Raw genomic sequence first — 15,357 nt, forward strand, 5'->3', positions numbered from 1 at the left:
GACTATACATTAATGGCCCAGGGTCGAGTATGTGATAGTTGTAGTGCCAGCTGGGGGGGCATTCATGCGCTGCACAATCCGCACCCATCGACGGCGTCGCCATTCTCCCACCCCGAACGAAGCGGGGTTTCCTTCTTCCCAGTCTCGGGTGGCAGCCTTGCCCCGGTTCACTTTTGATGGCGTGCGATCTTGCTTTCTCTCTGGAGGCAAGTCTCCATAGGCCATTCCAGTCATTTCTTCTTCTTCACTAGCAGACGGTTCAGCAGGAAGGTCCCAGACCCAGCCTCCTACCTCGTCGACGACGACAGCATTTCCTTCTGGTGCCACACCTGGAACCTCGAAGCCAACGCCAGTAATCATGCGCTCCACAACCCACTCCCGGCAGTCTAGGTCAAGTTCCCACTTCTTACTCTTCCACTTCCACCCTGATGGCGTGCGGACATCGTCAAAGAATCGACACCCACGGGGCCGATCGCCTGCAATTCGAGACGGAGACAGTGGGTCATACGGTTGTGGACTGAACAAGAAGTTTTCCCAGCCTGATTCTGAAGCGCCTGGAGCTCGGTGTTGTATTTCAAAGATCTCGACCTCGCGCTCTTCTGGTTCGGTGTCTAGGGAGATGTCTGCCAACTGTTCCAGAGCTGAAGCGGCTGCGGATGGCGTCTTCGGGACCGGTCGTCCAAACAACTCTTGCTCAGCTTCATCACTTAGGAAGACATCTTGATCTCCTACTCCGCTCACATCCTGCATCAAACCCTGGAAGAATTGTCGCACCTTGGGATTATTTGACAAAACACCTGCATTCCCAGCCGCTAGCATGATCAGCCGAATTGGTACAAGATGCGCGGTCAAGAATAACACCACTGTAGCCACTGTGCACCCTAGGAATAGAGCCGAGGACAGCTTTTCGTTAGAGAAGTTCGTGAGTGGCGCAACTACAGAGACAGTTGCATCATGAGCGTCGGAGAAATCGGCCATGCAGTTCTGTAGATCACGCATGTTACGGAAAAAGTCCTTAGATGTCTCAGGGGCCGGTTTGATAGTCTTTGCCGGGGCCAATGCCGGGCCCTCATAGGAATAATAGGGTGTCGTGCTGGAGGTAGATGTAGAAGGTGGTGGAGGGTGGCGAGTCAGGAAAGCCGGCACCATGATGAAGAGAAGGAAAATCACCAGTGGGAGTACCAATAATAAGTGCGGATCCAAGCAGATAAAGGAATATACGAAGAGGAAAGACAAGGTGTGGGTTGGCGTTTTCCAGCTGAACAGACTCTCTGCCTGGGCCTGGAAGAGAAACACCACACCGATTCTATATGAGAATCAGTCTTCATGTCTAGTATTCCTCGAGGCGCTGAGTAAATTGGCACTTACCTTGCATTAAATCGACGAAAGTTATTTGTCATTGCTGGGAGACTAAATGGTGGTTTCTTAGGGGAGTTTGCCATGGCCTTGTCCCCGGTGACGGTTTCCGCGTCATCGTCTGCGGGGATGACTTGTTGTAGAAGTCTGGGTTTATATCAGAGACTGCACTTCATCACATGCACTTCCATGTATTAGGCAGACACTTACTTGTTAAATAGCCTGTCTTGAATGGAGTTTTTGGACATGGAAGACGATCGCGAGTGCGCGCTGTCAGGCGAACCTTGTCTCTGGTGCCGCGGCTTCAACATGGACAAGCCTGAGCCCGAGACGGCTCGGTTGTGGTTCGTCCGAGTTTCTGAAGCTGGATCATCCATCTTGGAAGACCAATAGCATGGTATACGAATCTGGAGGAATAGGTAGACAAGAACAGGAACTTGGAAGGAGGAAAGCTGCCGAGGGGAGATCTTTCTATGGTTCTGAGCACATGCTGTTGATCGACTTTCTGCCTGTTAAATAAGGCTAGAAATAATTTTCTCCAGGGCTTAACTATGTGTATTGCTAATACGATATTACCTTCAGCGATCGGCACGTTCTATGTGGGGTTCATTTCCAATGGCGGGTAATCTAGTAAGCCGTTGTACCATACAAACACAGTTTACAATCAGGGGAAGTTCCGACACTAAATGCGATTTGTCTTGTTTCTCCTGTTTTTTTGGCTTTTTTACCTTCTTCCTTTGCTTTCTTCTCAGGACACATTGAGTGTTCTTTGAATTTCCCACTTCATCTTGATCCCCTTTGTGGTGCCTTGTTGGTGGATCCTGATACCCTGCGACCGCCTTAGCACCTGCCCCAGCAACACGACCAAAGCTACACCAAAATTATTTTTGAGTGATTGGAAATCTCCCATCCTCAGTGTTCTCCCCCTAAAGTCCCGAACGCACATTATCTCGGACATCGCATACGGCCGTTCCTCTGTTATGCCCCGATATGGACCGGTAACCGCCATTTGACGAGTCGCGCGACTGTGCTCAAGGCTCTTCCGAGTGGGGATTCCAAATCCGCTTTCTCCTGAATGCCATTGCGGCCAGTTCCTGGCACTTCTCGGTCTGATCAGCGCATCGGGCTGTCTTTTTAAGGATCGGTCCTGTTTCAATCGGACCGTGATTGGGAACAATGCCCGCCAACCCATCCCAAACTCCAGGGAGGGGTCAAGCTGGTTCTGTACAATCCCGCTCATCTAACCCGTCTAGGAACGATGACTCGGGCTCCGGAGGTAAGCTAGATGGGAGCTGAGCCTCGTAACGCAATGAGATGATTGCTAACGTACTTTTAAATAGCGGAAACCCCCGCCCGCAGACGTCTTGTAAAGGCCGCTTCAACCACCTTCCATACGAATTCTACGACCAATTTTGATTCTCAGCCCTCGAGGGGTGTAGCAGGGCCCCGTGTTGGGGGCACAACTCGCAGGCAATTGTCTGTTCGAGGCAATGCCCCTCAGGGGCCGCGACCGCAGGACGCTTCGCGTTGGAGGTGGGTATTGACTGCCCCCTGATTTTCGCGGCGGGCAATTGATATTTTGGCAATAATAACTAATTATGATCTTTTATAGCAAACCGTCCGGTGGCTATTTTCACTCCGAAACCTCATCGGTTGACTCCACCAACGATTCCAAGGGTTATAATCTCCGATCTACGAGTGTGGGAAATTTGGCGAAGCAAGACACCACCCAAATTCCCCCGGACAATATGGATTTTTTGGCGCCAATAAATTTTGACGACTTCCACAACAGCATCATGGCGGAGCCGAGCTTGAATCACTTCCCCATGCCTGGAAATGGAGGCGCGGGCTCTGAAAATAGGGACTCAGGCCTGTCAACCAACAGCTCCTGGACAAATAACAGCTATGAGAGCAATATCTCGGATCGCACAAGAAACGCGTCCGCCCGGCGGAAGAGCGAAGTATCCCGCTTCCACGGTCAGAATGTTCCAAATCCTGGGTTGCTCACGACCTCTGGCAACACGCGATCGCGACGTCAAAGTCTCGCTCAGCCGGTCGCCAATGGAGGTAATCATCCCACTGTCGGGGCGCGAGCTTCTCGCAAGTCAATCAGCTCTGGCGCATTTGCGCCCACCAGTGCTTCAGCGAGACGCGCCAGCTTGAGTGCTCGCAAAGTCAGCACCGATCCATCACGAGACCCGAACAATTCCCTTCGACCGCGGGGTACACAGCCAGACTCGGGACGAGATGAGCCTAAAGTGCCCTCCTCTGTGCGAAGCCTCAAAGCAAAGTCTTTCCAGCCCACTGCACGAGAGCCACGCGGAGCTTACTTGACCGCGTCTGGGACCTCGGACCACAGCCGATCATCTTCGACTAATGCCGTTCGCACACCGGTCAAGAACACAACCGGAAACCCTACTGCTACGACGCCCACATCTTCGTGTTCATCTTCCAAGCGTATGTCTGTCATGCCGCATGCAACTGGTTTAGGTGCCCGTACCATCAGTCCCACGGATGCACGCCGCATGAAGCGGATGTCCATCGCACCTCCTGCACCTCCCATGCCACATACCCCACCCACCCAGACAGAGCCCCTTCCTGTTCGGCCTCTTTCCTCGAACCAATCCCCTTCCTTCCTCCCAAGAAAAAGCATCACCCCATCCTCTAACCGGACCACGCCAGATCCCAACCGCAAGTCCTACAGCTCTGGGTTATCGCTGTCATCGAACACCAGCTACAACTCAATCCGGAACTCCAGCAGCTCGCTTCAGCCACGTCTCTCCCAAAATTTCTCGTCCTCGCGACTACCCACGCCCAAGCCGCGCACGGAGCAATCATCATCGAATGCGGAGGAAGAAGTGCCTCCGGTCCCCGCAATCCCCAAGGCTTATGAATCCCCCAAGGGTGAACTGGACGCGCCGGTCTTCCCGGCCCCAAGGAAGTCCAGCTTACCAGTGGATATCAGCCAATTGCATATTGCGCAGGATTCAGACATGGAAACCCAGGGCCGACACGGTGCCACCGCCGATGACAACAATAATGACTATACGACTGAGCGGGCGGCGAAAACGCCGGAGTCGCGAACACGAACCTCCACGGTTCTGGGTCGCAAGGGCCTGCAGCCATTGAAGCTGCCTCCCCTAAACCTTCTGCCGCTGGGAACTCCAATGACGACCAAGATTGAGGCTTTAAGAGACCGGGAAGCGGAAGAGCGGAAATCCTACACCCCTTCCAACCAGGTCATGTCGAAGACGCCCAGCACGCCAATGACTGCATCAAAGGCATCCAACTTCTGGTCTTTCCGCGACGATGAAGATAAAGCACCTGCTACTCAGGTACGTAGCAGTACGTCCCATTTTGCAATCAGCACTAGCGCAACGGCGGCGTCATTACGGGCGGCCAGCAGTACCAGCGCGTTCGAGTCTCTCGATACACCCAGTGGCAACCGAAATATATCACCATATGCATCATATACACTACCCAAGAGCAGCAGCGACTTTAATGCTCTCCGTCACCAAGCTAGCGGCGACTATTCCAATAACCGAGCTTCTCACTCGTACAAGTTGACTGGTCCACGCCCGCAGACACAAAGTGCCAGTTTTACACCCGCTACAGAAAGATTGAGTCAGATTTCGACCCCTTCTGAGCCGGAAAGCACTACTGCGGTGTCGGGTCCCTCGCTTCGGGATCGCTTGAATGTTGCACGAGTTCGCAGCAATTCCAAGATAAAGCCCTCGGCTGACATGGATATCGATCCAGCCAAATACGACCATATGCCACCACCCAAGCTCCCGGCATCCGCAACTTGGAACAATTTGTCTTCTGTGCCTTCGACCAGTCCTAGTGTCAAGACATCTTACCTCAAGCCCCGCCGTCAATCATCTGTGTCTAGCATAACAAAACAACCGGCGTCCCCTCGCAAGCCCAGTGTCAGCAGTGAACAAGGCGTCAACTTGGAGCCAACTCGTTCAAATGATTCTTCTGGAAGTCTGGATCCCTCGCATGCCCGACCCAACAGCACTTATGTGTCTCCGGTACATAAAATAATCAACTCTGCTCGTTCCAGCGCCGCGGCTTTCTTCTCGGTCGACCGATGCCAGTGTTGACGCTGACATAGTGGTGGCGGATGAGGAAATGCGCAGGCTTGGAGCCAAACGGAAAGACTTTGAAAGCGCCGCCAAAGCATTAGATGAATTGCGTCGCAAGGCGGGACCAAAGGATCGTGTCAGTCCCGCTGCGGCTCTCAAGATGGCTAATTTGAACATCTTTGAGCGCGGCGAAATTATTGATTACCGAGACATCTTCTTCTGCGGTACTCAAAATGCGAAGAAGCATGTCGGAGATCTTCACTCGGGTGCTGCAAACTTTGGATATGATGACGACAGGGGCGACTATAACATCGTGATGGGCGATCATCTTGCATACCGCTACGAGGTTGTGGATGTCCTTGGTAAGGGAAGTTTCGGACAAGTCGTGAGATGTGTCGACCACAAGACTGGTGCTTTGGTCGCAATCAAGATCATTCGCAACAAGAAACGTTTCCATCAGCAGGCTTTGATCGAAGTCAACCTTCTCCGCAAACTGAAGGACTGGGATCCGGATCGCCGCCACAGCGTGGTCAACTTTGTCGAGAATTTCTACTTCCGTGGCCATCTCTGCATATCGACGGAACTCCTGGGAATCAATCTCTACGAGTTTATCAAGGCTCACGATTTCCGAGGCTTCAACATCAAGCTCATTCGGCGATTCACCAAGCAAATGCTCAGCAGTCTTACCCTCTTGCATGCAAAGAAGGTCATTCATTGCGATCTGAAACCGGAGAACATTCTTCTCGTTCACCCGTTGAATTCTGAAATTCGTGTTATCGATTTCGGCTCTAGTTGTTTCGAAAACGAAAAGGTCTACACTTATATCCAGAGTCGATTCTATCGGTCACCTGAGGTCATCTTGGGCATGTCATACGGTATGCCCATCGACATGTGGAGTGTTGGATGTATCCTGGCTGAGTTGTTCACCGGTTATCCTATCTTCCCAGGCGAGAACGAACAGGAGCAACTGGCCTGTATCATGGAAGTCTTCGGTCCTCCAGAAAAGCACCTGATTGAAAAGAGCACGCGCAAGAAGTTGTTCTTTGATTCCTTGGGCAAGCCACGTCTGACCGTTTCCTCCAAGGGTCGGCGCCGTCGTCCCAGCTCTAAAGAGCTTCGTCAAGTTCTTAAGTGCGACGATGAGGCTTTCCTGGATTTCATTACGCTTTGTCTGCGATGGGACCCGGCCCGCCGGATGACCCCTCACGAGGCGCTGAAGCACGAATTCCTCACCGGTATCAAGCCGACAGCTCGCCCCAGGATGTATGCTCAGACCACCGCAAGCTCACCCTCTAAGCGTGGCGCCTCCAGTGGGCGCCCGCTGCCTGAGCCTCCCAGCTCAACCTTGAAGACCGGCGGATTTCTGCGCAGCCGTGATGCATCTGGTAATTCTCCGGTCAAGGGCTCCGGGAAGCGCCATTCGACAATCAACGGTCCACCGCCGTCCAGCCCCGCCAAGCGAGCGGTCAAGGATTCCACCACGCTGCCTCGTGCTTCCGCAAGAAGCATCAGTGGAAAGCCCGACCTTGCCACCGCGGCGGCAGCGACCAGCTTGGTGAGTTAGCATGGAGCCAGTGGCTGGTTAGGAACCTTAAAACAAAAGCTGACCAGCCAACAGAGGACCAAATAAACCCTCTTCTCCCCTACGCCCTGTAATAATATTTGTTTTCTACATTGTTTTCTTTTGTTCTTGTCTCATGTTCTCTCATGCATCAGGTGGTTTGTCATGTCATGCATTTGTTGATCTGGTTCGGGGAACCCACAGCCAAAAGGACGGCATCCATCCTATACCCTTTTATGTTTGTGGACAGCATTTGCATCTGGGCCCTGATATGATTCATGCGACGGGGTTTTATTATGTTCATGTCTTTCGTTTGTCCTGCTGTCTTTCGCTTCTATACTGATGACCCATCATTACCCCCATCAGGCCCCTTTCGGTCCTGCTTTTGTACAGTTTGACGTTTGTTTTATTTCCTTGCATCTCTCCGAGAGAGCTTCATGACCGTGGGCTTTCTGTAGAGCATTCGGATTGGCTTTGAATCAATGCATTACTACGATACATAACTATCAATATAGACCTGGAGTACGAATACTGAATACACGATTGCACATTCTATTCTTTCAAAGGTAATCTCCAGCCCTCAAGCCCCGAGGGCTTCCATATTCACAGAAGCTTGAGGATACGAGATTACGAACCTCGGAATGCTGAGGTTTTGTATAATCTGACGATTATCCTCGCGGAATATATACACAGCCAAGGTACACGCGTCAACAGAAATTTAAATCCACGTTATCAACTCTGAATGTTCAAAAAAAAAAAGCACTATTGGATTAGACGTGATTGTTCAAGATTTGTTCTTTCCACTCTCATTTTATCATCAAGTAGACCTCGGGAAATTCCCAGTGAGCGCTACAAAACGCGGCTATCGTGTACCTGACAGAGTGGGTCGCGGCGAATCGGACTACTTGGCCTCATCGCCTTATCTGACCCGCACTCCACCTTTCCATTTCTGTTCCTTCACTGCTGTCCTCCAATTCGCAATGAATGGCTTTGACTCTAAGGGCCTCGATGAGGATGCCTTTGGAGAGAAAAGCGCTCTGTCGGGCCTGAAGACCTTTGACGCTTTCCGTAAGTCTTCTTTGCCTGAAAGCTGTACATATACAGACACGCGATCCGCGAATCAACCTCAAACCTTACCCCAATTTCACGACCACTACGAGACAAAGACATGGCAGGCTAATTTTCCTACTCTTAATAGCGAAAACAAAAGCTTCCTACACAACCCCTACCCACCGCGGTGGCCAATGGACCGTCCTTATTCTCCTCGTCTGCACTGTCTTCAGCTTCTCCGAACTAAAAACATGGTGGCGTGGCACAGAACAGCACCACTTCAGCGTGGAGAAGGGCGTCTCCCATGAACTCCAGCTCAACCTCGATATCGTCGTCAACATGCCCTGCGATACCCTTCGTGTTAACATCCAAGACGCAGCCGGCGACCGCATCTTAGCCAGCGACATGCTCAAGCGCGAGGAAACGAGCTGGAACCTGTGGATGCACAAGCGGAACAAGGACAAGCACGAGTACCAAACACTGAGTCACGAGGAGGAAGATCGATTGACAGCACAGGAGGCAGATGCGCATGCGCACCACGTTCTAGGCGAGGCGCGACGAAACCCGAGGCGCAAGTTTGCTAAGGGTCCCTCGATGCGATGGGGCGACACCACGGATTCTTGTCGAATTTATGGTAGTCTGGAGGGAAACAAAGTACAGGGAGATTTCCATATCACCGCGAGAGGTCATGGATATAGAGAGTTTGCGCCGCACTTGGATCACAGTGGTATTTTCGATTCCGATTTCGCCCCAGCTTTGACCCATTTACTCATCCTTCAATCTAGCTTTCAACTTCTCGCACATGATCACCGAGCTTTCTTTCGGCCCTCACTACCCATCTTTGATGAATCCTCTCGATAAAACCATGGCCGAGACCGACAAGCATTACTTCAAGTACCAGTACTTCCTCTCCGTTGTGCCTACTCTCTACACCAAGGGCCGAAACGCCCTGGACGCATATACTCGTTCTCCGGCGTCGGCCACCGCCCGCACTGGCCGTAACACGGTCTTCACGAACCAGTACGCAGCGACTAGCCAGTCTGAAGAGATGCCCGAGACCCCATACTTGGTCCCGGGTATCTTCTTCAAGTATAATATTGAGCCGATTTTGCTGCTTGTCAGTGAAGAGCGGGGCGGGTTCCTGGCGCTTGTTATCCGCGTGATCAACACCATTAGTGGAGTTCTTGTCACCGGTGGTTGGATTTACCAGATCTCGGGTTGGGTCACTGAGATTGCTGGGAGGAGGAAGAAGGAGCAGCCTGAGGGATATTTGACAGGAAAGCATTATAAGGACTGATTTCGTCATGTGTTTTGATTCTAGTTTCAATTTATGGATGCATTTACATTTTTATATGGGAATCTGACTCCGTACTTATCGACTTAACAGCGCTTATGCTAATCATTAAAGGGTATGCACTATATGTACGAGGGCGTCCAAAATCCCTTTTGAATCCTTTCGCAATCTCTATCACGAAACATACTAGTTCACTCAGAGAGCGGGACAGTCGCTGCAAACCCTCATGACACCAACATTTTCAACATTCATCACAATGAATTGCTAACTGCCTAGGAGAGTGACTTAATAACATCATAGATTTCCGTAATGAACACCGCCAAATTGTCGTTGAACAGCTACGCTACATTCATTCTGCAGCCTATTTTGTAAATGGCTGCTTGCGCAATGCTTTCGCCTGGCATTTCCAGACAGGCTGCGCAATCTTCTGAAATTGAGGACCAAAGTCGTCTATCATGCTTTGAACAAAAGCGACATCTGATCCATCAAGTTTTGAATCAGGAAGCGGGACATCCTCAAACTCCTTGAAGGTCAGATATCCCCAAAGATTTCTCCAATGCGACACCGATTGCTTTGCAACGGGGTGTTCCAAATCGACGTTCTTCGCAACTAGATAGAAAGACGATTTGATAGCATGACACTTGGGGTGTTTGTAAAGCTGGATTTCAGAAAACTGATTGAAAGCATGAAGTATGCAAACAGTATCCCATGCCTCAACGCGATGCAGAAGTAGGACCATAGAACCGCCGGTTTTGAGATGGTTCATCGCGAACACCATTTGCGAAACTGTCAACCGTGTTCCTTCACAGTCTTGGCGGTATTCCTCCCTAGGATGATCTCGACCAACAGCTCCTCCGCAGATGACGATATCATATGTATTATCAAGTAGGGGCCGACTTGTGTCGAAATGGTTCGCATCCGGATGTCCATTAGGAATAGTTCCCTCGTATCCCATTTCCGTGAGATACATCGTGATATCAGCATAGATGATTCTCTGACAATGTCTCTTCGCTAGCACTTCATAGTCCCCGATCTGGGGCGGGAGCGTTATTCCGTCGATCAGTGGCTCCAAGAGGTTGTCCGCGGCTGCCGTTGTGAACCCACCTGGTGCCATACAGAGATCAAGCACCTTGAGCCCGGGAGGTTTTAATTTGAATATATCCGTCCCTTCCGCCAGTCCCGATCCGATATGGCAGGTCATTTGATAGAAGCTTTCTTTTTTGCTTTGGGTTGGGTTCGATGCGGTTTTCCTTCGTTCTTCAAAGAATCGATCTCCGTCTTGGTTTTTCCAGCCCTATACATGTTATTGAGGGTTTTATCTCGTAACATGTTTTCCGTGACTTACTCTTTCCTTAAGTCCCCTTAACCGTCGGTAGGTTTGACTCGAAGATACAAAATCCACCCATAGATGGGTTGATTCGGTCATAGCTTTTGTTTGGGCGTTGAGAACCTCGGAATTAGATGTCTCGGAATACACTGGTAGGATTAACTGATTAAGTATGTACATATTAAACAACATATATGAGAATAGGATAAGAGCAAGTACACTCACGTATCGTTAGATTGTGGGAAGGTGGAAGGAGGGGGGAGACGGGGGAGACAGAAAGGGAGATAAACAAAGTCGTGCGGCTGACTGGGCAGTATATAGGCAAATAATGAGGCGAACTAAAACCTTCAGGGGTGTTTGCTGGATACCCAACACATGATTTGTGCCTAATGTATAGTCACTCTGTTAGAGACAAGGGTATAGCGATATCTGCCCAGGTGGCGCTGTAAAAGCGACACTCCGAGTGGTCAGTGGGACGCCCTTATTCCAAGGCTACCAAGTTCGTATACCATTAATACATCTTAATCTTGTACCCACATAGGACTACATCAAGTAGGTTTTGAAAAGCAGGTCTCATCAGAAATGATAGTATATCTGGGCAGTGGTGCATGACTATCATAACTGCATCTTCCTCCAGATGATGTTCGAAGGAGGTGCTACCCCGCGCTAGAATCACCAATGAAAAAGGGATGACACTATATATAATTCCGTGAATATACTGACATTCCAAGAATCTTCGAATCTTACTAACTCAAGGCTAAGACTCAGCAACTTCATACATAATCCATAGATCATCTGGGGATATGCTACCCTCAAGCACATTCGCACGACACATGGGACAAGTGAAGCTTCGCTCAAACCATGATTGAATACAGCACCATTCAAACCAATGTCCACAGGGAAGTATAATCACCTCTAGATGAGGACTGACAAGCTCGTAGCATATAGAACAGGTGCGGTTCTCATCCTTGGAGACCTCGACTACCTCACATAGAGGCTTGCGCGGTAAATGCTCAGATGGATTTGATCGCCAAGTTTGATAGACCTGAAGATCAATCAGGATATCTGAGGGATTAACTCTCTCTCTTGGATAGGACCTGTGGCGTTAGGGGGGAGGTGTCGCCGTGGAATTTCCAGAACAATAAACTCACCGTCGTGGGCTAGAATGACTCGGCCATTCGGGATTGCTCCATTTTCATAGTCGCGGAGGACTTGAAAAACACAGGGCTCTTCTGATTGCTGTGTCTGCTCTGTGGCCCAGTCTCGATTTTCCACTGTGGCTCCAAACTCTATAAAAAGGTTGTCGATAGCCTCTTGGATTGATTGAGTTCGATTCCGTGCCACATAGCTAATTGACATGGTGAAGTAATCAAATGGACGTGCGGATGCGTTAATGGTTGTTGACAAGGGTCTGATTATATGTCGTATGTTATGAGAGAAAGATCCATTGTTTTCATTGTGAGCCCGAGACCAGGGCAGGTTCTTCATAGAAGTCTTTATTCGCATTGTTTAAGTCTCTGTTGTAAAGCCCTGGTTGGAAGAACATGCTCTTTGAATCTTTGTCCTGTTATTGACAATGTCGCAGTTCTTTCATACTCTACTAATCTATTGATTGTCCTCGAAATAGAAATATATGATTGAATCATTCCCGTCGAGTCTTTGTGGTCGAGTCATTGGTTCATGTATCATAGTTATATTTAAAGCTGAAATTCCTATTTTAGCTCAAAGAATCCTTCTCTTCAGGAAAACAATGCAATTCAAACATGACTATACTGCCCAGTGATTATAAAAATCCGCTAACTCCCGAGCTTCTTGGACTCCATTATCAACATCATCAACAGTATATCAATACTCCAGTCCACACTCTATCCATTATCTAAAATTGTTATTGTTTTCTAACCTCAAGGAAGTATCTATAATATGCCACACCATAACACCCCAGTGCGCCACGCTGGCCTTGCTGAGATCAATGAACTAGTTGCCCGACTATACATGACCACACCTGACGTTGCTGATGAAGTGCGCGAGCTTCTGCAAGCAGGCCTCCAGCGGCGAGATGGAGGTATCAGTCTACCACCGAGATTGCTGGATCGAGTTGTGTCAGGACCCGGGGAACGGCGGGCAACTTTGCGCGATTGGATCATGCCCATAACTCAAAGGATCAGCGGATCAGGCCGAACTCTGCATGCAAATCCTGCGCCTGAGCATGGAGGCTCAGCTCATCGACAGGAAACCCCTCGACGCACGACCCGGCATGGAACTCCTGCGACTCACCATGAAGCTTCAGGTCATCACAACCATACCCCTCGACGTACATCCCGACATGAGACCCCTACGCACCATGAAGCTCCAGTTGGTCACCATGGTCATCGACACGCATCTCGACATGCAACTCCAGGTCGCCACCACCATCACGGAGACCGACATGTGACCCCTGCACCTCAACATGAAGCTCCAGTGGCTCATAACGCCCCTCGACACACATCCCGAAATGCAACTCCAGGTCATCACCACCACCACGGAAACCGACATGCAGCCCCTGCTCACCATGAAGCTCCAGGGGCTAACCATGCACCTCGACACACGTCCCGACACGGAACTCCGGGTCATCACCATGGAACCCGACATGCTCGACATGAAGCCCCAGTGTCTTACGTCTACGAGCCTGTGGATTCAATGAGAGATCAGATTGCAGTACCTCGGGATGTCCTTAGCCAGCTGGCCCGACCAATTGTTACCCAGAGCATGATCAACTCTGAGGACGCGACTTGTGTTATTTGCCAGGATGATATGAAGGTAGGAGACGAGGTGATGCTGCTCCCTTGTTCACACTGGTCTTTTCATGCTGCCTGCATTGAGCCGTGGCTTCGTCGATCTAATACCTGCCCTTCTTGCCGTCGGAAAGTTGAGTAGGAGATTAAAGGTCAAGGTAAGTTTGATTTACGTTTCCTTATTGTTTTTTAGATCGAGCTTGATTTTTGTTTCTTACATAGATCGCTGGGTTCCTTACATAGACCGTTGTCAATATACCGTTTTCCTTTCAATATCTTTCACGTAGAATATCGAAAATAGTAGCAAGACGTACCTCGTCTTAAAACCCCCTGAAGCCCATCTAGATTATCTCTTCTGCATTTTACATAACTCTTGAGATCCCGATTCTAAGATGTAAGAAAACAAATAGGGGATAAAAACACTCATTTATGATGGTTTTCACTTCTAAGTTTGAATCTCCCGCCTGAGTGATCTCACTGACCAAGCAGTGCCTTTTTCACAATCTCAACCTCCTCGGCCGTTCCACAGATCAACCCCGCTCTCTCATCACAATTCTCCAATGGTCGACTCAAGATATCCTCTCCATTGGAAGGATCAATCGCCCTTCCTCCGGCACATTCCACTATCAGTGCAACAGGGAACAGCTCATACAAGCGGCGTAGCTTTGCCTCGCTCGCACCAGTCACAGGCGACAAGTACACTCCGTGGCCCTTCACGAGCGCGTGCACCACATCAGGCACCAAGCCGCCACTATACCGAAGCGTATACTTCTTCTCCACGTACTGTGTAATCAGACGCATGTAAGCCGGGCTCTCAGCCGCAGCGCGAAGGTTGGCCGGAGCAAAGTAGCGTGTCTTGAAAGGTGCGTCCGCGAGTTTGACATCGGATCGAATGATTTCGTGATCTTGTCCTGACTCCCCGATGCCGATCTCAAGACATTGGGGTTTGCCGCCAGGGACCTTCAGGGCAACGATGGCGGTAGTACGGGGACCATAGACACCTAAGATGGAGGCAATTTGTTTCTCGGAGGGCTGTTGGTGGATCGCCGAGCTTCCGTCCCAAATACCGATGATAGTTCCCACGGTCCAGTTGGGGGCAATGATGGAACTCCCGTCTAGCGGGTCAAAGGCGACAGTGTACTTTTCTGAGCCAGTGGAAACATTCTCCGCGGTTTCGCCGTCGCGGGCAGATCGCTCAATTGGCTCTTCTTCACTGCTCGCTGTCAGGACGGAGGGACATTTGGCAAGTGCAGCTCGGAGAAGGTTCTCTGCTGCGATGTCGACGTTCAACTGGCCATCACCAAATGTGTTTGTGGTTCCCGCTAGGGAGACGTGCTGAGACTGACGTAGTGACTTTGCGATGTCAGCAATGCAGTCTAGAAGTCCCGGTAGCACGGAATTGCATAGTTCCGTGCGGCCATGTGGCAATAAAAGGTCTTTGAATTGAGCCATTGTGAGTTGTAGGTGGTCAGTTTTGTTCGATGACGTTGACTTGATTTTGGTTTGGTGGGGGTCTTGGGATAGCCCGCTGCCCCACCAGGCCATCGAAGAAAGCAAGTGTTCGCTCCAACACTCCTATCTTTGTCAATTGTGAACCAAATCAAACTCTCAGCATCCTGTTCGATCTGCTACTTGGTAAATAATCAATGAATACCTATTCGCGTAGACATGACTGTAGACCCATGTAATTTTGACGTAGGTTTACTAGTATTCGAAATCAGACGGCCCAGCTGCATGCAAAAGAGCGTCATGCCGATCTACGAAACTTTATCTCTACTGTTTGTCAAGTTTCCAATCATATCATCTTGCTTATGCGGCTAGATCTTGATATGACAAGAAGGCTGATTTAGGTGCATAGGCTGATCACCACTAGGCGTGGCCCTTTGGCAGGTTTTCCCAAGGCTAGAGAA

The 15,357-nt window shown here is 50.1% G+C and overlaps 8 protein-coding genes across 8 annotated transcripts; 4 read left to right on the forward strand and 4 right to left on the reverse strand.

Annotated features, from left to right (window-relative positions):
- Positions 1–9: 9 nt before the first annotated feature.
- Positions 10–1,754, reverse strand: N7503_009262 (PEX28-32 family peroxisomal membrane protein; the record flags this gene model as incomplete). Its single annotated transcript, XM_057068809.1, has 3 exons — positions 1,567–1,754; positions 1,369–1,503; positions 10–1,306 (listed from the first exon to the last, which is right to left on the reverse strand). Exons 1-3 carry the CDS (start codon positions 1,731–1,733, stop codon positions 10–12), a joined length of 1,599 nt encoding a protein of 532 aa, XP_056919664.1. The 5' UTR covers positions 1,734–1,754.
- A 778-nt stretch (positions 1,755–2,532) lies between these two features.
- N7503_009263 (uncharacterized protein) lies at positions 2,533–5,462 on the forward strand (the record flags this gene model as incomplete). The annotated part of the gene is made up of 3 exons (XM_057068810.1): positions 2,533–2,632; positions 2,697–2,889; positions 2,969–5,462. The coding sequence occupies 3 exons, from the start codon at positions 2,533–2,535 to the stop codon at positions 5,460–5,462; spliced, it is 2,787 nt and encodes a 928-aa protein (XP_056919665.1).
- Positions 5,463–5,490: 28 nt separating this feature from the next.
- Positions 5,491–7,074, forward strand: N7503_009264 (DYRK family protein kinase; the record flags this gene model as incomplete). The annotated part of the gene is made up of 2 exons (XM_057068811.1): positions 5,491–6,999; positions 7,063–7,074. 2 exons carry the CDS (start codon positions 5,491–5,493, stop codon positions 7,072–7,074), a joined length of 1,521 nt encoding a protein of 506 aa, XP_056919666.1.
- Positions 7,075–7,985: 911 nt separating this feature from the next.
- N7503_009265 (endoplasmic reticulum-Golgi intermediate compartment family protein) lies at positions 7,986–9,352 on the forward strand (the record flags this gene model as incomplete). The annotated part of the gene is made up of 3 exons (XM_057068812.1): positions 7,986–8,073; positions 8,204–8,782; positions 8,841–9,352. 3 exons carry the CDS (start codon positions 7,986–7,988, stop codon positions 9,350–9,352), a joined length of 1,179 nt encoding a protein of 392 aa, XP_056919667.1.
- Positions 9,353–9,710: 358 nt separating this feature from the next.
- Positions 9,711–10,775, reverse strand: N7503_009266 (uncharacterized protein; the record flags this gene model as incomplete). Its single annotated transcript, XM_057068813.1, has 2 exons — positions 9,711–10,643; positions 10,695–10,775. The coding sequence occupies 2 exons, from the start codon at positions 10,773–10,775 to the stop codon at positions 9,711–9,713; spliced, it is 1,014 nt and encodes a 337-aa protein (XP_056919668.1).
- A 658-nt stretch (positions 10,776–11,433) lies between these two features.
- Positions 11,434–12,035, reverse strand: N7503_009267 (uncharacterized protein; the record flags this gene model as incomplete). The annotated part of the gene is made up of 2 exons (XM_057068814.1): positions 11,434–11,741; positions 11,828–12,035. The coding sequence occupies 2 exons, from the start codon at positions 12,033–12,035 to the stop codon at positions 11,434–11,436; spliced, it is 516 nt and encodes a 171-aa protein (XP_056919669.1).
- Positions 12,036–12,596: 561 nt separating this feature from the next.
- N7503_009268 (RING-H2 finger protein) lies at positions 12,597–13,589 on the forward strand (the record flags this gene model as incomplete). Its single annotated transcript, XM_057068815.1, has 1 exon — positions 12,597–13,589. The coding sequence occupies one exon, from the start codon at positions 12,597–12,599 to the stop codon at positions 13,587–13,589; it is 993 nt and encodes a 330-aa protein (XP_056919670.1).
- A 332-nt stretch (positions 13,590–13,921) lies between these two features.
- On the reverse strand, positions 13,922–14,899 carry N7503_009269 (fructose-1,6-bisphosphatase; the record flags this gene model as incomplete). Its single annotated transcript, XM_057068816.1, has 1 exon — positions 13,922–14,899. One exon carries the CDS (start codon positions 14,897–14,899, stop codon positions 13,922–13,924), a length of 978 nt encoding a protein of 325 aa, XP_056919671.1.
- Positions 14,900–15,357: the final 458 nt, after the last annotated feature.

Source organism: Penicillium pulvis (assembly GCF_028828015.1).
Source record: "Penicillium pulvis strain IBT 33274 chromosome Unknown contig_7_segment1_segment0, whole genome shotgun sequence".
In the NCBI taxonomy this organism is placed as follows: Eukaryota; Fungi; Ascomycota; class Eurotiomycetes; order Eurotiales; family Aspergillaceae; genus Penicillium; species Penicillium pulvis.